We start from the raw sequence: 22301 nt of genomic DNA on the forward strand, positions 1-22301 counted from the left end.
ATCTCAGATATAATATAGTGGATTTCATAAAATGGCAGCGTTAAGTTTAAGGCGAGCGTAACAAACCTATCTAGGCATCATAAATTATGTCCATTAGGATGCAATTTAAGGGAATTCTTATAATAAGTATATCAGAAATAACTGTAACATAGTGGGGAACAACAGCAGCTATAGGAAAAAAGAAGAATTTACTTTTGTTAAAGAATGACAAATATCAATTATAGGTTTAAATTGAAGAACGTGGCGACGACACAATTGAGAGAAAAAAAGCAAGTTGCAGAATATAATGATTATGGTGGAGAGTGGGTTGGTGTTTGGCCCGAGTGACTGAGAAACGAGAAGAAAGGGAGGAAAAAGTGGTAGACGTTATAAGCACTCGCTTACTGTTTCACAGCGCGAACTGGGCATTTTTGTTACATATTCGGAAAAATTGTATTTAGTGGACAAAACGAAGAACTTCATTTTTGATTGAATTATGTGCTGACAAGGTGGCTAGCAGCAACAAAGAAGGAGCTAGCAAATGATTTTGTTTTAAGGATTGGCGCAACTCGACAATCGCTGACTGAGCCCTTGTATTACGATTACGATGAGATGATAGACGTCGGATCTTTTTGCGAGAGGACGGTTGTCCTGCTGGTGGGTGCCAACGAGTTGGTGGATTCAATGACAGTGAGAAAAACAATTAGAGGCACTTCTTTGTTTAACTTAGTGGACAAAACGAAGAACTTCATTTTTGATTGAATTATGTGTTGACAAGGTGGCTAGCAGCAACAAAGAAGGAGCTAGCAAATGATTTTGTTTTAAGGATTGGCGCAACTCGACAATCGCTGACTGAGCCCTTGTATTACGATTACGATGAGATGATAGACGTCGGATCTTTTTGCGAGAGGACGGTTGTCCTGCTGGTGGGTGCCAACGAGCTGGTGGATTCAATGACAGTGAGAAAAACAATTAGAGGCACTTCTTTGTTTAACTTCAAGGAATTAAAGAGCAATATCGAACACAAATAAACAACCTTTAATGAGGAGCCAAAGATTTTGGAGGTAACGCTATGTTCTCTGCGCCAGTCTGCAAAAATCTCTGGAACAAGACAAAATCATACACAATAAATTTAGAGCCCTGCCGAGGATGGACACATCGCTGCGGATACCAAAGCTGTTTAATCGGTGTTCTATGTCGACGTCCATGCTAGAGGTCTTCCAGCGATTAGTCGTTGTGTGCTGGCAACGGTACGATGAGAGGAAGAGGCCTTGAAGTTTGCCCTCACATGTGGGAAGTGCGTAAAAGTGAATTAGTTGCTTGAGAGTCCTGATGAAGCTTTCGGCTTCTCCTTTCGAATGAGGGTGGAACCCTGTGCTAGTCATTTTGCTAATGCTATTGACATCAGAAAAATGCTGAAATTCTGCCGATGTGATCTACGGTTCACTGTCCGCTACCACAACTTCGGGCAAGACTTTGAACCAAAAGACTGACGTCAGAACCTCGTGCACGCAGGGGAACACGGAAGATAGTGCAGCCTTTGTCGTAATGCGGAAGTGGAGGGATTTATCTAACGTCTAAAAGGACACGATGATTGGCTTTCGGGCAAAGTGCGGAGGCGTTTCCGAAACGGCAGCAGTTTTGTTATCTGTTCGTCTGTGAGTGGCAAAGTGGAGCTACACAAAACTGGCGTTGAAGCACCTGTGCTGCGCCACAGCCCTTAGACGACTGCGGTTAATGACAGCTGCAGACACGTGTACGGGCTAACAGACATGTAGCTGTTCAGCAACTGACCATCCAGTTGTGGTAATCTAATTGCTTATGGCCTTCCACAGTAGGCGACTGGTCCATGTACGTAACCTGACTGCTCTTCAACATGCCAAAACACACCTGGACTTCCGCTGAGTGGAGACAGGTGGCATTTCAGATGAATCACGTTTTATGTTCCATCAGATGGTTCAAATGGCTCTGAGCGATATGGGACTTAACAACTGTGGCCATCAGTCCCCTAGCACTTAGAACTACTTAAACCCAACTAACCTAAGGACATCACACACATCCATGCCCGAGGCAGGATTCGTACCTGCGACCGTAGCAGTCGATGAAACGACATCAGTAGTTTGTGTAACCTGAAAGTGAGTAATTTCTGGTCGGTTACTAAAAGTACCTGGGACTTCTTCACCTGTACTTTAAGACGTAGTTTTTGGAACACTAAAGAAAGATCGATTTTCATATGAATGATATTCATTGACGCATTGGCAGCGTGTTTTAAGAAAATTTTTTCTTGTGAAACGCAACTATCTCTTCATCCGCAAGCAATAATGAGTGCTGTCGACGTGCGATCTCAAAATGATTCCATATTTTTAGGCTTCAAGAAGACTTTTGACACTGTTCCTCCCAAAAGACTTCTAATCAATTGCGTGTCTATGAAGTATCACTTCAGTTACGTGACTGGACTCGTGGGTTCCTGTCAAATAGGTCACAGTTCGTAGTAATCTACAGAAAATCATCGAGTAAAAGAGAACTATTCCAATTCAATCTCGTTCTTTTTCTTCAGAAACGATTGTGGTAACTCTTTGAAGAAAAACACGTCCACTTTCGATAAAACCGAACTGTTATCTGGCTTTCCCAAAAGAAGTGTTATAGTCTCTTTGCCCTCCCTAACCTATGTAACATTTTATAAGGCAATCTTTGTAGCCCTGTTAGACTGTTTGTAGAAGAAGCTATCGTTTGGCCTCTAGTGAAGTCATCAGAATATCCAAACCATTTCCAAAATAGACACTGTATCTGTATTGTGCAAAAAGTGACAATGGTCTCAGAATAGATAAACTATAAGGTCACCCAAATGAGCAAGAAAAGAAAGCCATTAAATTTCGGTTACACGAGAAATTACACAAATTTAAAAGCTGCAAGTTGAACTAAGTATCTGTGAATTACTGTTAAGGACAATTTAAATTGGAAAGACCAGATAGATAATGATATAGGGAAGACATCACATGGCCTGCACTTAACCAAGATTTAGAAGTACAACATTTCTACTAAAGGGACTGCTTACAGTACACTTTTACGTCCTTTGAAAGTCATTAAACGAATGTCGATTTCACTGCGACGACATGTTCTCACGAAATTTCAGTCACCAATATTTTCCCGTAATGTGAGAGTATTTCACTGTCACCTACCTACATAGGGAGAAATATCCATCTTACTAAAGTAAGAGTAATCAGAGTAGCTACAGAAGTACGTGTATGCAAATGTTTATTTTTCTCACGAGCTGCACCAATTTCATGTGCATCAAATACTTTGCCGAATTCAAACAGTGTCGTTATTGTAGCCGCATGTTTGCCTGTGGCATATTTTAGGTTACCATGGTGCCGTGATAATTCAATTTTCTGTTGTGAATGATGAATTTGCTGATGTTATTGCGTTGTATGACACATATTAAAACTACAAAACAATTCCTTTGCGCAGGAGCCATCTCTGCACAGGCGGTATGTCCCGAGGAGTGCCTAGGTCAGGCAGGAGGGCCTGCGGTTGTAGAGGACAATCTGCACTCTGGTTTGTATATTAGCACTACATATGTCTGAAAAATACTGAAAGAAATATTTTTTTAATTAGTTGAGTATTCCCAAAATTATGTGATTTTTATGCTCATATTCTTTTCAGTTCTTCATTGCTACTTTTATACAATTAATAAGTACTGAAATTTGTTGGTGCTTGTGTTAGTTTAAAATAATTACTGCTAAGTTTTAAATATATTGTCAAGGTCTTATTTTTAGGATGAAAAATTACATATGTTACTTTGCTTTTAATCAGCGATTTAATTTTTAAGCGATGAATTTATGTCAATCCTTACGGTTTGAGCCCGACTGTTAATTAAATAAAATTTGCAGCACCTCAGAAACCTAAGGAAGTGTCCTAGAAAAAAATGTTGACACTAACTTGTGAAACTATATTTGCAAGAAAGTAAAATTCTGACATCAAAGAATACCAAACAGTAATACAGACAACACACTTCAGTTCATTATCATATAGTTGGTAATTATTAGTGTCCGCAAATCGGTTTAAGCTGTTTCGAACAAACACAGCTGCCTTGTGGTATTGTTTATAACATGGGTTAAATGGTTAGCACAGTTAGCAATTAACACTATCAATAGCCGAATAAGTTGCACGCTTAACAGATATTACCTGAGCCCGGTTTGTGGTAATCGTTGCTATGATATAGAAGATACACTAGTGGAAACACACCGAACTACAACCAAACTAACTCTTAACGTGTCCGCCTCTTAAAAGTAAGGCCGTTTGACGTAAGATATCACTTAAACTTTCGTACAAAAACCCTCTTACCCAAAGACGGCACTAACATTACCTTATCCAGCTGAACCGCAGTGATCAAAATACACTCCTGGAAATTGAAATAAGAACACCGTGAATTCATTGTCCCAGGAAGAGGAAACTTTATTGACACATTCCTGGGGTCAGATACATCACATGATCACACTGACAGAACCACAGGCACATAGACACAGGCAACAGAGCATGCACAATGTCGGCACTAGTACAATGTATATCCACCTTTCGCAGCAATGCAGGCTGCTATTCTCCCATGGAGACGATCGTAGAGATGCTGGATGTAGTCCTGTGGAACGGCTTGCCATGCCATTTCCACCTGGCGCCTCAGTTGGACCAGCTTTCGTGCTGGACGTGCAGACCGCGTGAGACGACGCTTCATCCAGTCCCAAACATGCTCAATGGGGGACAGATCCGGAGATCTTGCTGGCCAGGGTACTTGACTTACACCTTCTAGAGCACGTTGGGTGGCACGGGATACATGCGGACGTGCATTGTCCTGTTGGAACAGCAAGTTCCCTTGCCGCTCTAGGAATGGTAGAACGATGGGTTCGATGACGGTTTGGATGTACCGTGCACTATTCATTGTCCCCTCGACGATCACCAGAGGTGTACAGCCAGTGTAGGAGATCGCTCCCCACACCATGATGCCGGGTGTTGGCCCTGTGTGCCTCGGTCCTATGCAGTCCTGATTGTGGCGCTCACCTGCACGGCGCCAAACACGCATACGACCATCATTGGCACCAAGGCAGAAGCGACTCTCATCGCTGAAGACGACACGTCTCCATTCGTCCCTCCATTCACGCCTGTCGCGACACCACTGGAGGCGGGCTGCACGATGTTGGGGCGTGAGCGGAAGACGGCCTAACGGTGTGCGGGACCGTAGCCCAGCTTCATGGAGACGGTTGCGAATGGTCCTCGCCGATACACCAGGAGCAACAGTGTCCCTAATTTGCTGGGAAGTGGCGGTGCGGTCCCCTACTTCACTGCGTAGGAACCTACGGTCTTGGCGTGCATCCGTGCGTCGCTGCGGTCCGGTTCCAGGTCGACGGGCACGTGCACCTTCCGCCGACCACTGGCTACAACATCGATGTACTGTGGAGACCTCACGCCCCACGTGTTGAGCAATTCGGCGGTATGTCCACCTGGCCTCCCGCATGCCCACTATATGCCCTCGCTCAAAGTCCGTCAACTACACATACGGTTCACGTCCACGCTGTCGCGGCATGCTACCAGTGTTAAAGACTGCGATGGAGCTCCGTATGCCACGGCAAACTGGCTGACACTGACGGCGGCGGTGCATAAATGCTGCGCAGCTAGCGCCATTCGACGGCCAACACCGCGGTTCCTGGTGTGTCCGCTGTGCCGTGCGTGTGATCATTGCTTGTACAGCCCTCTCGCATTGTCCGGAGCAAGTATGGTGGGTCTGACACACCGGTGTCAATGTGTTCTTTTTTCCATTTCCAGGAGTGTACGTTTTTCTTACTGCCACACTTCAGTATTTCACACTAAAGAACGTGCTATGCGAAAACGCAATGCAGTTCTTATCGTACTCTTGCCAACAAAAGGCAACACTTAAAAACGCACGCACTTAACGGCGTTTAGAAAACTTCATAAAACTCATACAGCGAAACTCAGTGCTCGCTCGGACATGGATATCATGAATTCGAGTTCTCGGTGAATCCAAACAGATACAAACTTGATCCAGTGACAATATAAGTAACTATGGTGGAGCTGATTACAATTAGTACATCGCTACGTGGGGTAGCAGTGCTGTCTTCGGCGCTTTGTGGCACGGTTGGCGCGACTCTCTCCGTCGGAGGTTCGAATCCTCCCTTGGGAATGGATGTATGTGTAGTCCTTACCGTAAGTTATTTTAAATAATATTCAGTGGTGTGTAAGCCTAGGAGCCGATAACGTCAGTAGTTTGGTCATATAGGAACTTACCACAAATTTTCTAAAATTAGTACATCCTTGCTCGGTCGCGGTTCCTTAACTGTTTAAACAGAACCCTTTTCCGCCAGAATGATAAGCGTAATTGATTCCCCGTCAGTACACTCTCTGAACTAATCGTGCAATCCCTGATATAGTCTATCAGTGCAAGCTATCAGGCAGATTCCGCAATTCCAGAAATTTCAGTAGACAATTGATTGTACAAAACACCGGACAGACAAATTAATGATAACTGCTACTCAGGGCAATTTGCATGCAGAAAAGAAACGTAAACGTCCCGAACCACAATTACACCTCATCGCAGTAACATTGTAAGCTAATCACAACGCAGTTCCCAGGACATGATACCTTAATTGACGGAAACGCACCGACGCTCACACAACTCACAGCAAAAAATGTACATTTCGGCGTGAGGTTGCCTGCACCAGAAACGAACACTAAAGTAGAACTGGGAGAATGTAGCTGATTGTAGCTTCTGCTTTCAGCATCCGTAAGTGGATTACCACCCCATAGGGTAGCTGAAAGAAACGATTGAAAACACTTTTACTTGCAGGAAACTACTCAGCAGTAACTAACTAAACTTTACTGCACAGGACGCGATGGAAGGGACCTGCCCCGTCAAAGTCTACGAGCGCCACATCCCACCTCAGCGGCCAGAGCAAGTGTCAAGCCGACGATACCCATAGAAACCCACGTTACCGAAGTGTATAATCCAGCGTTTTGGTATTATCTGGTAATTAGTTTATCACTAAGTGCATGTGGGTTTTTGTTTTTAGGAGTAGTCTGAACTTTACTTCTTACCCATTGGAGGCGTTGTGTCCCAAACTCGAAGGAAAATTTAAATAGCCTGACGGAAAAAATGTCACAACGCAAAGAATAATTAATGTAAAGGAATAAAGTTCCTCGAATACGCTTGTCTAGGTTATTGACAGGGCAAGATCACAGGTTAATGTCAGCGCGAGATGATCCATTGAAAATGTGAAGTGCTGGTACTTTAATAACCGAGGTATCTGCCTGCCGTCTGGAATATGTTTGAATATGGTATGCCTAACAGTGTCCATACCTGTTGCTTGAGAAGGGATTCTCATTACGGCTTTTCTTATTTCACGTGCTGTAACGTGGTTTAGGTAGTAAGCATAATGGTCATGTAGCCTCAATTTTCCTTCAGAATGTAGTTCTTCTTAGCATTTGTGCTGATTAAAGCTGAAATAACTCGTTCACTTTGTCAACTGGCTTTTTCCGTCCTTCACCTTAGCTACGGAGATTCTTTCACGTAATCTAAGAGCTCGTACATTGCCACGTAAGGTATGCCATATTTTTGCATTGCAGACTGATTGCTTTCCCCGGTTGAGCAGTTTCCTGTATCCTTCGTAGGACCAGCTAGCATCACACCTGTGGATGAATATTTGACATAAGTGAAAGTTTTGGATTATTCGTATATGAGCCATGAACTTATGAATAAGTTTCTGGATCTTTGCTCAGTTGTTGGTTCACTGATTACTTGATGTTACAGCGTTTTTAAGCTCTACGCACCAGAGATCCACGGTCGATATGATTAATGTTCCTATTAGCTGCGTCAAACAATCAAAGTTTTGGTGACTGTGAGGAGTAAATCACGGAATCTGCAACATACACTGCCATGGCTGCAGCTCTAGTTTTACCAATAACTAATACACTGTTACTCTTTTTCAGTGTTTTTACGTGTATACGAATGTGACGTCGCGTAGTGAGGTGGGTGGGGTGTATTGGCAGATTCGTCATCTTGTTGCCACTAACCAATTTTTTACGATATTGTAATACACCCACTGAAAGAGTAGCGGCGACTAACACGCTCACGTCGTTTCTTAAATTTCGTTGTAGTAGCACAGAACACTTCAGAGTTGACCGTTACATCATGAGGGAATACTTCAAATAGGACAACATCTTCAGTGTCCTAGAAGACCGTCGTCCTAACTCGCCTTGAATGAGAGTGTCCGCTCGTTGAAACGTTTGCAAGAGTCGCAGCTGCGTGAGGCCTCCCGTCACGCGGGACACCGGACAGGTCTGAGCGACCCTCCAGCGCTAATCACCGACGTCTCGCCCCACGACACATCGTGCTTTTTTCAACTACTAGGTCTCCGTCGACATTCCAGGCACCTACGAATTTCTATGAAGCTCTGGTTTTCCGCTGAAAAGAACTTAATGACAGCTTTCTGCTTGGAATGCACCTTAGTGACAGATCCTAATTTGATGGTCATGTAAAGAGACACAGCCAATCCGAACCTAATGAAACTACAGGGACTGAAGCGGTAATATACAACGATGTTCCAAAACAAATTTCACACTTTCCGACCTAAACTGGCCGAGAAAAGCAACATGTTGCATTACTTATTGAAAGCCCCTCGTAAATACGTTCATACTGTGGGTTCTTTTATTGATTTCACAGTTACATTACATTAGAATGCATTTCACGTATCTATGCCCACATGTAAAATTCAGTTTGCTCTTTTCTCAAAAGATATACTGCTAACCATGGTTGAAGGGTAAAAAGCGCATTGATAGTCATAGATTTCCGAGAAACGTTTGACATAGCGCCCCAGTGCAGGTTGTTCACAAAGGTGCGAGAAGAGGGATTATATACGGCCGTTGTGGCCGAGCGGTTCTAGGCGCTTCAGTCTGAAACAGCGCGACGCCTACGGTCGCAGGTTCGAATCTAGTGTCAGGAATGGATGTGTGTAGTGTCCTTAGGTTAGTTAGGTTTAAATAGTTCTAAGATCTAGGGGACTGATGACATCAGACGTTTAGTCCCATAGTGCTCAGAGCCACTTGAGCCAATACGGATTATGTTTCTAGATATGTGGGTGGCTTCAATACTATTTAAGTAATACAACCCAGTACGTTTTCCCTGTCGGCGAAGGTTTATCAGAGATAAGTGCATTATTAGGAATGTCTCTGGGGAGCATGATTTTACTGCTTTTATTCTCTATATACGTAAGTGATAGGAAAGGCTATAGAGATTTACGTCTTTCTGCTGATGATGCTCTAATGTACGGGAAGGTGTCGACGTTGGCTCGCTGTAGGACGACACAAGATGACCCAAACAGAATTTCTAGTTTGTGTAATGAGTTGCAAAGTGCTATAAATTTAGAAAGATGTAAGATAATGTGATGGAGTAGGAAAAAAACAATTCCTTTAACTTTAGAATACAGGGTTAGTCGTGTGCTGCATGACACAGACTCATCGATTCAACATCTAGGCGAAAATTTGTAAAACAATATGGAACGGTACGATCAGGTCAGGTTTTTAGGAAGAAAGGCGAATGATCGACTGCGGTTTATTAGAAGGATTTTAGGTAAATATAGCTCATTTATAACGGAGGCGGAATACAGAACGCTAGTGCGAGCCTTTCTTGTGTACTGCTCATGTGTATGGGATACCCAATAGGTCGGGTTAAAGGAAAACATCGCAATAATTCAGATTCGTTTTGTTAGATTTGTTACCGGTTGGTTCGATCAGCAGGCAAATATACTTTGTGGACTCAAATGAGAACCTTGGAGGACAGACAGCGCACTTCTCTCGAGGCACCATAACAGATATTTAGTCAACTCTGTTTTAAGGCTGACAGCAGAACTATTCTATTGCCCCCATCGTACGTTTCGCGCAAAGACCACGAAAATGAGACTACAGAAACTGGGTCTCGTCCGGAGGCTTGTAGACCGTAGTTTTGCCCTCGCTCTATTTGCGAGTGCAACAGGGAAAGAAATGACTAGAAGTGATGATGAGTAAAAGAATATGCGGCTGAACCTTTACGGTGAAATAATTCTCAAGACTTATTTTACTTAAACGACTCAGTAAGTGCATATGCTGAAGTGAAACCTGAGGAACATTTCTCGCAGAAATGGGCTATCGCTGTATGGGCTTCATAAAATGGCTATAGTATCTTTTCTTCAAAAAAATCTAGTAGTCACGAAAATTACAGCGATTATAGCGATGTTTGAAATGCGCACGTGAAACTCTCTTGAATAGATCTTGGTCCATGCTGAAAAGTATGGAAATCACGACAGGAATGACTCGGAAAAAAACATTATCTTATAATATGTTATGTATAAAGTGTATCACTAAGATCATGTATCAGTCTCTAGTTACTTCCTCGTATTCACAATAAAGTGAATGTAATCGCAATTGGAAGGCTATTTATAAAGGAATCCTGGAACAATACCTATGTAACTCTTGACTTCATTTCATTATAGTATATGCAGGCACAACATCTAGTTGTGTCAAAAAATGATGCCCAGGAGACGTAACAGCACCGCAGCTCCTACTGAAAGCCTGAACAAAACTCAGTTACATTCATATAAATTTTAGTGCATTGTGAAGACTATAACAGTCTTAGACGCTTCTGCAAACGAAGCCTTGTTATGGTATAGTGTAATAAATATCTCGGACTTATCGTAGCACGAAAACAAGAATGGAAGTCTCGTAGTGAAATAGACTGGAGGATAGCTTTGTAGCCAGCCGCGGTGGCCGTGCGGTTCTGGCGCTGCAGTCCGGAACCGCGGGGCTGCTACGGTCGTAGGTTCGAATCCTGCCTCGGGTGTGGGTGTGTGTGATGTCCTTCCTCTTTAATCAGCTGCTGACCAAACCCGCGTCATCTTTTCAGAACTAAAAATATGAGTCAATATAATGATGATACATAGTCTAATTATTCCTTCACGTAACAACTAACCGATAATGGCTAAAGTTGTTTTATCCGTGAGGCCAAGAGTCGTTAAGACTGTTACCTTTTCTTCGCTCCCAAGTCATCAGTGGGAACTTCAGGAAATAAATCCAGTAAGTATTTGGCCTTCTCGGTTGACAAGTGATCGACCTCGAAGTCTTCCTCCGCCCCCCCCCCCCCCACCCCAACCAAATTACCAATGGTACCGTACGCACACAAAATTTACATGTTTGTGATTTGTAAAGCTACCCTCTGCCTCGAATGTTTTATCAAATAACTGCCCAAAGTTTGCGATACTGCTAAATGACTTCCCCCCTCTCACGCGTAATTTGCAATTTAAATAGTGCAATTTAATCGGAGTCACCTGGTAATAACATCTCGTCCGAATTTTCCATCTTACCAGTTCCCACATCTGAAACCAATGATGGAATTTTTCAAGGTGAATCGTTATTACGGTAACAATTCTTCCTGACTAGGGAAATTTAACCGCGTGAGTCCAAGCATACACAGCTTTTTTCCGCATATAACGCAAATGAAGGGAACAGTAGCTGTAAATCCCGCAGTCCTACTGCACATGTCAGACATAATAATTAAAACAGTTTTCGTTCCACGCAGCTAGTCACTAAGACATTGCACATTTTCCCTTTCGTACCAACGGGCAAACTCACTTAACATGGTTGGTACTCACTCACCCGAAACATTTCTGCGCTAATTCTATTCTCATTACCGCCCTTACCCAATATTGTCACTACCTACTGCTTACTAAACTCAGATCTATCTTGTTCATCAACAGCACCACGAAAACAAAAATTTTAAAAAAAGTACACATATCCTTAGCTGTTATGGTCTTTTACTAACAGCATACATTTTAAAAAGATGATGACGTATAACTAGCGTTCAGAGGTTGAAAATATTTAATATGACTATCGTTGTGGCAAATCGCATGGACTACTAGTATACTACTGCAACTACATTTATCGCTTCAACTTAATTTTCTGAATTAACCTCAGATGATAAAAATTTAAAAGTACTGTAGAATATGCTAGAAGAATTCATGGGAAGCAGTATACAAATTTTTCCAAATGGTTCAAAAGGTTCAAATGGCTCTGAGCATTACAGGACTTAACATCTGTGATCATCAGTCCCCTAGATCTTACAACTGCTTAAACCTAACTAACCTAAGGACATCACACACATCCATGCCCTTGGCAGTATTCGACCCTGTGACCGTAGCTGTCCCGAGGTTCCAGACTGAAGCCCCTAGAACCGCACGGCCAAACCGGCCGGCCTACAACTTTTTTTAAAAAATTCTATAATATGTAGTACATGACTAGATTATAGTACTTACTATAGATGGTGTAAAGTACACCTTCCCCGTTGGTGCCGGAGGAATTTAGTTGTAGGAAGACGGTTCCAGTTCTTCGAAGAATGAAAGTAATGTCAACATGTCTACAAACGTCATTTCAGTAACAGTCACGGCTGCTGTCATATCTTCCCCGCCCGACGTCGATACAACACTTCCCTTAAACTTCCGACATAGTAACATTCATACTTATTTTTAATTCTTAACTCACCTTTAATTTCCTCGAAGCATTAAACCTAATAGCTCTCAGGCAGACACGCTGGAACAGACCACTTCAAATGGAACGCCTGTCACAGATCTTAACCATAGCGTAAATACGTAGAATGTACATTCATTATAAAATATAAGGCACACCATGTTCTCAGCCACCGTCTGCTGCCAATACATAACGCAGCCAAGGAGACTGGTAGTGCTCTGTTGCTATATATACGGTAAACTGGTAAAGAAATCACAGAAAAGCTTTTGAACATCATAATAATTTCGAATCCGGCACCAACATAACGGTACCATGTCCATCGCGGCATAATTCGTAACGTTTCCACAATGTAAATCATGAATTTTTGCCTATTGTCAGTTTGAAATAGTTAATTGTAAACTCTTCACCCACGACGATAACACAACATTTCCTTGATCCGTAAAACTGTTTCTGTGATGCCTCCTCGACACATAAACTTTCTGTTGTGTCAAACTAAGAAAAGATATTAATTGACTAGGCTTTCGTAAAAGTAAGTTAACTGATATATGTCGCCTTTCGCACTTGAAAGCTATGCAGTAATCATACACTTTGTCAACAACGATGGGTGAGAACGAAGCAAACGACCCCATCTACAAAATACTGATTGATATTTGTGCACGATGAGTGTACAGACGGTCTGTTGCTTTTCCTGTCTCCCTGCTACAGACGTGCACAGTAACATAATAGGTAAGGAGACACTGCAAACTTCACAAACATGTCCTTGTATATTCGCTGCAATTCATATGCTACATTCGTTGATATAAGAAGTTAATTGTGGAACGTGATGATGGCTCGAGATATGATAGAAACAAAAAATAACCAAGTTTTTTTCCTTGTCTTCCTGTCTAGCATCCATCGCTTCTTCCATCTAAGGGCTAAACCACGACGCAGGAAGGTGGATGAGCTCTTACCAACCCACGACCGCACTGACGTACAACGGCTACTCACCATTCTAGGCCTGTTGCTGTTCACCACCGTAATAAATGATAACATAATCAGCAATAAGTGCATAATATTTGCTACGACATCTATTGCTCTTTCTATAAATTGAGTAATAACAGCACCATGTGCAGAAATAGCTCCCACGAATATTAATTTCCGCAATTCTATTGCAAATAAAATACTTCATTTCCTCATGATGATTTGATTTATTTTGTCATTTGATCACAAAACTTCAGTATCAATAAAGAGGCCTTTCCTTTCACATTTTTCCTAACTGCCTACATCAAAATATCCACGTTTCCACACAAGTTCAGTCATAAACGACTGCATCTTTACCTTGTGCAATACAAAGTTAACAAAACTGAGTTATGACTGTGATTAACAATAACACTGGTCAAACGTTACTATGGTATTAAAAAAAATGTAATGACACACATAAATACCTGGATTTCACGCAGTACTATGAAAGAGGCGGCGAAGTGCCACAGAAAGAATGCGACCGTTTGATGCAAGATATTATCCAGCAAAAAGATGTAGACGTATATGCCAAAACATTGGTTAGAAAACAGAAAATTTTATTTACGATGAATATATACACCAAGGGCTTTAGTTATAGGGTCGTAAAAGGTAGGAGAACCAAAATAATGCCCATCAGAGAGTTCAGATAGAAAAAACGACGACTCATTGTCCTCTCCTTATTTTCACTCCACAATGATGACACCGAACACAACCTTTACGTGAAAATACTTTATTCCGTTTTGTCTTACAAGTGCACAAAGTGGTATTCAGTAATACATTAGAAGTTCCTCAAAAGCTGTGGCCGTTGACTGGTCGAGACACGCATCTGCACGCTGCAGTGTCTCCAAGCTACATGATGCATCCGCTCTAAACGAATGTTTGCCAGTATCTGAGTGAACAAAGGACCAGCAAAGCTACTTCTGGACAAACAATGTTCCAATACATCGCTGCAGGCAGCAGCCAACACTGGACCGACTGACCTTACCAGTTTGCAAAATGTCGCTAGATGGTACTTGGGCATGGCTGGTAAGTTGCAAAACTAAACATAATGGTTCAGTTTTATTTCTCCGAAACAGCAGATATGTGTTAGCCAAGACAGTGGCTGTTTTCGTTTCGCTGTTTGTTTCTTTACATTTGCTAGATAATACAGTGGAGGTTTCCTAGAACTAAAAGCTTTCCTGCTGGTTGTACGAGATATCAGCCCTGTCAAGAGGGATTGGCCACTATAAAAATGTTGAGCCCTGGGAGAGGCGCCGCTTAAGACGGGCAGATAGGCACTCATGGCCATTCTAACAACCCAACCCCCTCGTCTCCCTCCGCCGGTAGCCCAGGAGTGACACAGGAAGCACTTTTCTGTCGTAAGAACCATATAATTCTCTGAGATGCCATTTAGCCATATAAGAGATCTTTAGCCTGGTGTGGTTTCCCTCATGCCATGTAAATTTTCATTACAACGGCTCATAATAACGTTCAGCTTAAACATAGAGAATGTAGATTTCTGGTTCAGTAATGCAGTTAATTTCTGGCGTCTCCACACTTCTTCGCTCTTTCTACGTGCGGAACATTGGACAGGCCCTTTTCGGAATTGTACCATGTAGTAGGAGAGTTCTTCTGCCTTCCTCAACACCTAAGAGCTATATTGGATCCAAAAAGAATTGCAATTTTCATCACCATTGGCTAACGAGTTTCTTCTCTAGCGAAATGCAGCGGAGTTCCAAAGAGAAGCACATGGAGATCACCTGTAGATTTCTGCAGAGTAGTCACTTCACTTCAGGTTTCTGCACAGTTGGAGCTTCAGGCTAGGGCAGTAGAGGCAACTGTTGATAAGGTCACGAATCAAGCTTGTTGCCCTCGCTGCGCGTTTTGGCAAACTTACGGTGTTCAGTCCTAAGTTTCGGTGTGCTTCCTACATTTAACAATTCAACTTACGAGGTCACTGGTCTTATCGACAAATTATTAACGTAAATGTGTTTCATCCACCCCACCGATATCCACCAAAGTTATTCTTCGAGTTATAGTCTCTCGTCCGGAGGTCAGTAATTTCTTTTGATACACTGCTAGCTATATGCACGTATACAAATGGCAGTAGTATCGCGTACACATGGAATAAAAGGGCACTACGTTGGCAGAACCGTCATTTGTACTCTGGCGATTCATGTGAATAGCTCTCCGACGTTATGATGGTCGCAAGACTAGACTTAACAGACTTTCAACTCGCAATGGTGGTAGGAGCTAGACACAAGGGATATTCCGTTTCGGAAATCGTTCTGGAATTCTATATTCAGTGATGCATAGTGTCAAAATTTGGTCAAAAGGGCATCTTGGGACTAATGCGCTTTTGACGTATTTATTGTCTTATAAATGAAATATGAGTACTGCTAGTCTTTCAAGATTATTCCATACTTTTAAGTTGTATCATACGGTTTTAGTCACAAACCTATGACCATGTTACAGACCATTCTTTGTTTTAACTTCTGAGAAAGACACTCCTAGCCTTGTCGAAACCCGGTTAATTCGTTAAAAATTTGTGATCGAGGGCTGTTTTCATTTAATTGTATTTTACCGCAAGGATTTTCGGTACCCAAATTGTGCAGTTGTGGGCGTTGACAGATCCTCGGAGACTGAAATGAGCATCGTCGGTCCACAACGCGTTACTCAAATTGTCTCCAAGTAGCCGAAATAGGCATTTCCAGTAAATGAGCAGTTCACTTGGACCAGAGGATCCAGTCCATTGGATGTAAATACAGCCGATACCATTATGGAAGAGTCACCAGCCTGCAGAGTGCCTTGTTGATAACTTGAGTCCATGGCTTCGTGAGGTCTGCACCATTCGAAATCAACAGTGACACAAGTCAGTATGTGTTGCAGTGCCGGATAAACGGAAGACATATAGGCCAGTAGACTGAGATCCATGCCTGAAATCCCACGTGTAAAATGACGTCCTCCAGCAGCGATAGGAGCGGTATACGTTCTGAGAAACCGCTAGTAATAGTTGCTAGATCATTTAAGAGTAACAAAGGGGAAGTGCTGGAGCTACTGAGAATATGCATTCTGCATTTGAGGTAGCTAAAGGTAAGGAACAAATATTATTATTTTGATATCTCAATTATAAAATTACTGGTGATAGAAGACCTAATTTGTTAGTAAGTGGTAACAGAGAAAAAACTTCCGAAAAACGTACGACAGATTTTTACAAGCGTATGATATTTCAAGCCAGACTACATTCAGGGGAATTGTAGCCTGATAGTGAAATGGGATGAATTAGCAATCGCAGTCCTTTAGGGTTGCCATAAGAGTGTGACTGAAAAAGTGAAGTTAAGCGCCATAATGGAATTGGTTTATGCACTAGGACCAGCATATTTCCTTCAGAGATTGGAAAATGACAGACTACCGAGCGCAGCATGTTGCAGAAATGCGAGAAAATTTGTTTAAGTGACTCATTTCATTTCGTGCTGTAAGACGAAAGTGCGAATATGCCAAAGGAAGTGGAAAGTAAAGTGACAACAGTAAAATGTTGGCGGGGTAATAATAAAGAAACATTACTGTTGTGGGAATCAGAGGCATGTATGCAGCTACTGTGATAAGGACCCTAACATGTTAATGTAAGATTGATGCAGACACATACTAAGGCAGAGGTAGCTACGAAATTTCTAGATTTCTGCTACTATTGTGACGAGTGAGAGCAAACAGATGCATAGTGTAACTGTTAAAAAGTCAGAGACGTCACCGTAAGGCCTGTGAGACTTTCAGATGCTATTTATGTACTACATACTGGCAAGCAGCACACCGGTGTGGAGAGAAACTCGGGAACATTCCTGAGATAACGATGGAATATTAAATAAATGCTTCGTGTGGCAGTCATGTGTGGCCACTGTCAAAAATGGCCCAATGTTAGGGTAGTAGCATGCACAGCAGAAAATGACTGAGGTGACAGAGCCATGGGCTACCTTCTAATATCGTTTCGGACCTCCCTTTGGCTGGCAAAGTGCTAAGACAGCTGGACGTGGCATGGACTCAAGAATTCGTGGAAAGTCCTCTGCAGAAATATTGAACCATGCTGCCTCTATATCCGTCCATAATTACGAAAGTGTTGGTCATGCAGGGTATTGTGCAAGAACTAAACTCATCAGTATATGTCATAAATCTTCTACAGATTTAAGAAGGCGGCGCTAGTGGCCAGATCATTCTTTCGAATTGTCCACAATCTTCCTCAAACCAATCAGGAACAACTGTGGCCGTGTGAATGGCGCATTATCATCTATAAAAATCCCACCGTTATCTGGGAACTGACTTCCATGAACGGCTACAAATGGTCTCCAAGTAGCCGAAATAGGTATTTCCAGACAATGAGCAGTTCACGTGGACCAGAAGACCCAGTCCATTCCATTTAAATACAGCCGATACCATTATGGAAGAGTCACCAGCCTGCACAGTGCCTTGTGGATAATTTAGATCCATGGCTTCGTGAGGTCTGCAGCACTCGAAATCACCAGTGAGCTCTTACCAAATGAAACTGAAGCTCATTTGACGAGGCGACTGTTTTCCAGTGCTGCTTTTCTTCGAAATTTCTCGATGTTCTCCGTTAATCCTATCTTATAAGGACCACTCCAAAATAAGACGGACAAGCGTAGTGTAGGAAGTCTCTTGAGCAGATCTGCTCCTTTTTGAAAGTAGTTATCCAATAAATCGCAGAATTTGGTGCGGTTTCCGCATATTTTCTGTTGTTCTTTTGAACTGAAGTTGTACGCAATTGTAATTCCTAGATATCAGCGACTGTTTTCCAGTGCTGCTTTTCTTCGAAATTTCTCGATGTTCTCCGTTAATCCTATCTTATAAGGACCACTCCAAAATAAGACGGACAAGCGTAGTGTAGGAAGTCTCTTGAGCAGATCTGCTCCTTTTTGAAAGTAGTTATCCAATAAATCGCAGAATTTGGTGCGGTTTCCGCATATTTTCTGTTGTTCTTTTGAACTGAAGTTGTACGCAATTGTAATTCCTAGATATCAGTGACTGTTTTCCAGTGCTGCTTTTCTTCGAAATTTCTCGATGTTCTCCGTTAATCCTATCTTATAAGGACCACTCCAAAATAAGACGGACAAGCGTAGTGTAGGAAGTCTCTTGAGCAGATCTGCTCCTTTTTGAAAGTAGTTATCCAATAAATCGCAGAATTTGGTGCGGTTTCCGCATATTTTCTGTTGTTCTTTTGAACTGAAGTTGTACGCAATTGTAATTCCTAGATATCAGGAGCATTTACGGCAGTCAGATTTGATTGATTTATCACTTAACAGAAGTTTTCCAGATTCTTTTTAGCACTCGTGTGGATGACCTCATACTTTTCTTTTTTTGTAGTCGATGGCCAATTTTCGTTCAGCAATTTACTTTGATCTTCTGATGACTCCTTGGCGCTCAATGACAGCACCATCTGCAAACAACCTAAGAGGGCTGCTCAGATTATTTCCTAAATCATTTGTATTGAAAAGGAGCAGCAGATGGCTATAATACTACTTTTGGGAATGCCAGAAATCAGATCTGTTTTAGTGGATAACTTTCCATCACATTTCTACGAACTGCGACATTTCTGTCAGGGAATCAGGTATCCATTGGCGTAACTGAGACGATATTCCGCAAGTTACAGTTTGATTGGAAGCCGCTTTTGAGGTTCAATGTGAAATCATCTGGAGATCTAAAAATACGGAAGCCATTTGAAATCTTTTGTTAATGGCACACACCATTTCGTGTTAGTAAAGAGTTAGCTATGTTTCACAAGAACGATGTTTCCTAAATCCGTTCTGAATGTGTGTCAATAGACAGTTCTCTTTGAGGTAATTCATAATGTTCGAAAACAATATACATTCCAAAATCCTGCTGCATATCGAAGTTAATGATCTGTGCCTGTAATTTAGAGGATTACTAATATTACCTTTCCTGAATATTGGTGAGACTGTGGAACTTTCCAGTCTCTGGGTAAGGTTCTTTAGTGAATTGAGATATTGAGAATGCCTGTTACGTATGGGTTGTAAGACGTCGTCGTTTCCGGACCTTCATTGTTTACACATTCCGCCCTCACAATCATATTTCGCATATCAAGACGCCCAAACTCGGTAAGACAAAGGCAATGTTGTACAAATTCATGTAAACGATATGCAAATAACAAGTAAGTACACCGGGGTGGAAATACTTGAGGCTGGCGTACACACATACATTCCAGACATGGCGGTCATAGGAGCTTTTAGTTTGGGAGAGAAACCACACAATGGGACGTCGGTCCATTCAGAGGACGACCTAGCCTATCTCTGTCGGACGGTGACCGCCTCTGGGCCCAAGTGAAAAGGGGGAACGACCCCGTGTTAGGCTGAAAAGCAAATTCCGCTACATTGTGAGGGAGTGGCCAGCCTACGCATTCTTTACACATAGCATGCTTTTTCAGAGATTTTCACAGCGACAGTAAAGGCCAAACGCCGATACTACAGGTTTCCGGATTGGTCATCTTAAACGAAACGCCGTTCTCCCGTTTTGGAAGAGCAATGCTGATTGGCAGACGATATTTCTGACGCCCTCAGCTGAAGGAGTAATAGATGAGACCAAAAGATATACCGCCTTTCACCTCTGGCGTCGAGAGGGGCCGTTCCGTTGTCGTTTTTGGAGGAAGAACACATAACGAGAGCATGCGCGCTCGTATGTGTACTCAAAGAGCGAGGAATAAGTCACTCCTGAGTACTTCACTGGGAGAGCATCACTGTCGAGAGCGAATCGAAGTGCGACTCTATATTGAGTCCTTGCGATTAAGCATTGTTCACTGTGTTGGCCGACACACTTATTGTACAGTGAGAATGAAGAAAGTGATAGTTAAACGCCTGCGATTGAATTTTTGAGTGGCATCATAGTGAACTGAATATCTTACCGGTGTACCACGCCAACAGTTAGACTAGGGGCCTATAGGAGTCCTTGACTTCATCAAGGCGTAGGGAGAGTTCGATTGGGGAAGGTCAATCGAGATAGAACGAGAGTTATCTTATATGTCAGCAGTAAGCAGAGCAGGCAGCAGTGCTCGCAGGTTACAGTTTTATGCCCTACAGCACTTGCGAGCCCCATGTTTCCTCTACAACAGTACCCTTCATTGTATTTCACACGAGACAGCCTCAACTGTGCTTAGCAACATTCTAAAGGACAATTATTCAGGTTGAGCAGGCGCAGCTTTCAGCTGTTCTGCCAAGTCAATAACAAAGTTAAACTTTGTATAGAAATTTCATTAGCGAATGCTATCCTTGAAAGCGAATGCTATCCGAAGGGAACCAGGATATAACTTGTTAAATTCATAACTAAAATTGCGATTGTGGTTTTTCAGAATTTTTGTAATATAAATAATAATTTTCGTTAGTTTCATGTTCATCTTACACTAACTAGCACTACACAAGTATCCCCCTACTTACGAAAGAAATGTTGTGAATTTTTGTGTCATTTCATTACAGCGGACAACTGCAGAAGATATAAAACTGCTGAACGTTTTTCAGGCATTTCTCTAAATAACGTTAGGGGCGTCTGTCTGACTTCTGTAGTAGGGTGGGGGTGGAAATTGCATCATGCAGGAGTTACAGGGTAAAGGGCACATTTCAGATTAATCCGTTGCACAGAACGACAGAATAGCAAGCCACACGCTCACAGAAAATGGCGGCCTTGCCAGGATAGGTAAAGCAGGTAAGCTATGAGGATAGAAAAGTGTCAGGTATAGTGGGGTACGGCAGGTCGCAGCAGTAGCACTTTTAAAACTTTCTTTCATGTATTAAATAGCTATTTTCGATGATTGGGGTCAGAACAGATACAGGTAGCGGATAAAGCATAATTGTAGGAAAAAAAGTGTGTGTTATTGTGTTGGAAGATTTTGCATTTTATTACGATTTTAGTGTGATTGTTAGGGCATAGGATTTTCAGGTGATGGGCACAGACACACCATCATATAAGTTAGACTTAAGAAATAAAAATTTTCTTCCTTAGCCAGCGCACAGGTTCAGATTGGACACTGTAGCAGAGGAGACAAAACATTAGCCAAGAAGTTTCAGCGTTGTTGTTGTTGGTTCAATCAACTGGTAAGTGGACATACAAGTTTGTAGATAGTGTTGTGGTGTGTTGAGAGACTTTCAATGTTAACGAGAGCACAGGCCAAAAGTAAACAAGCTTATTGAGAATAGGACAGAAGGTGAACCTAAGAATTGGACAGAAGGTGAATCAGAGAATAGGTCAGTCGGGGAGCTGAAGAATCAGCATGTTCAGTTAGACTGGATAAAATTGAGACAGATCAGGCAGTTGGGAATCGAGGGGACGAGAACATTGGATTTTCAGAATATGAAATCCCAGATCGCCCACATTCTGAGCCAGAAATAGAGAGCCCACGTAGGAAATGCCAAGATTAGAAGTGAAACGAGCACAGGAAACACGTTTGTTTGCCGCATATTCAGGGACAGAATACGCGTCAATACAGTCAATGAACTACTGTACAGCTACACTATCGATGACAAACAGCTGGAGACAGCAACTGCAGTAATATTGTAAGTAGGCTGTTTACGTTTTCTTATTTGTAACACCACGTTGCGCTCTGTAAGAAAATCACTGGCAGTGCTGTGTGCAGTCTGAGGCTGGTTTGCATTGTTGTCTGCCATTGTAGTGTTGGGCAGCGGCAGCTGGATGCTAACAGCGCGTAGTGTTGCTCAGTTGGAGGTGAGCCGCCAGCAGTGGTGGACGTGGGGAGAGAGATGGCGGAGTTTTGAAATTTG

The 22301-nt window shown here is 42.4% G+C and overlaps 1 protein-coding gene across 4 annotated transcripts in view; it reads left to right on the forward strand.

The window, feature by feature from the left end:
• The window catches only part of LOC126284562 (uncharacterized), a 165341-nt gene that overhangs the window by 102382 nt on the left and 40658 nt on the right, over positions 1–22301 (forward strand). The window contains exons 2-4 of one of the 4 annotated variants that reach the window (XM_049983568.1): positions 3448–3534; positions 6873–7012; positions 13423–13712. The exons of 1 other annotated variant lie outside the window; for it this stretch is intronic. In XM_049983568.1, coding sequence (XP_049839525.1) covers positions 3448–3534; positions 6873–7012; positions 13423–13452 — 257 coding nt within the window. In that variant the 3' untranslated portion in view covers positions 13453–13712. Of the gene's footprint in view, positions 1–3447; positions 3535–6872; positions 7013–13422; positions 13713–22301 lie in introns of those variants that run through there. 2 more of the 4 variants (XR_007551501.1, XM_049983566.1) reach the window with 2 other exon arrangements.

Source organism: Schistocerca gregaria, chromosome 8 (assembly GCF_023897955.1).
Source record: "Schistocerca gregaria isolate iqSchGreg1 chromosome 8, iqSchGreg1.2, whole genome shotgun sequence".
Lineage (NCBI taxonomy): Eukaryota > Metazoa > Arthropoda > Insecta > Orthoptera > Acrididae > Schistocerca > Schistocerca gregaria.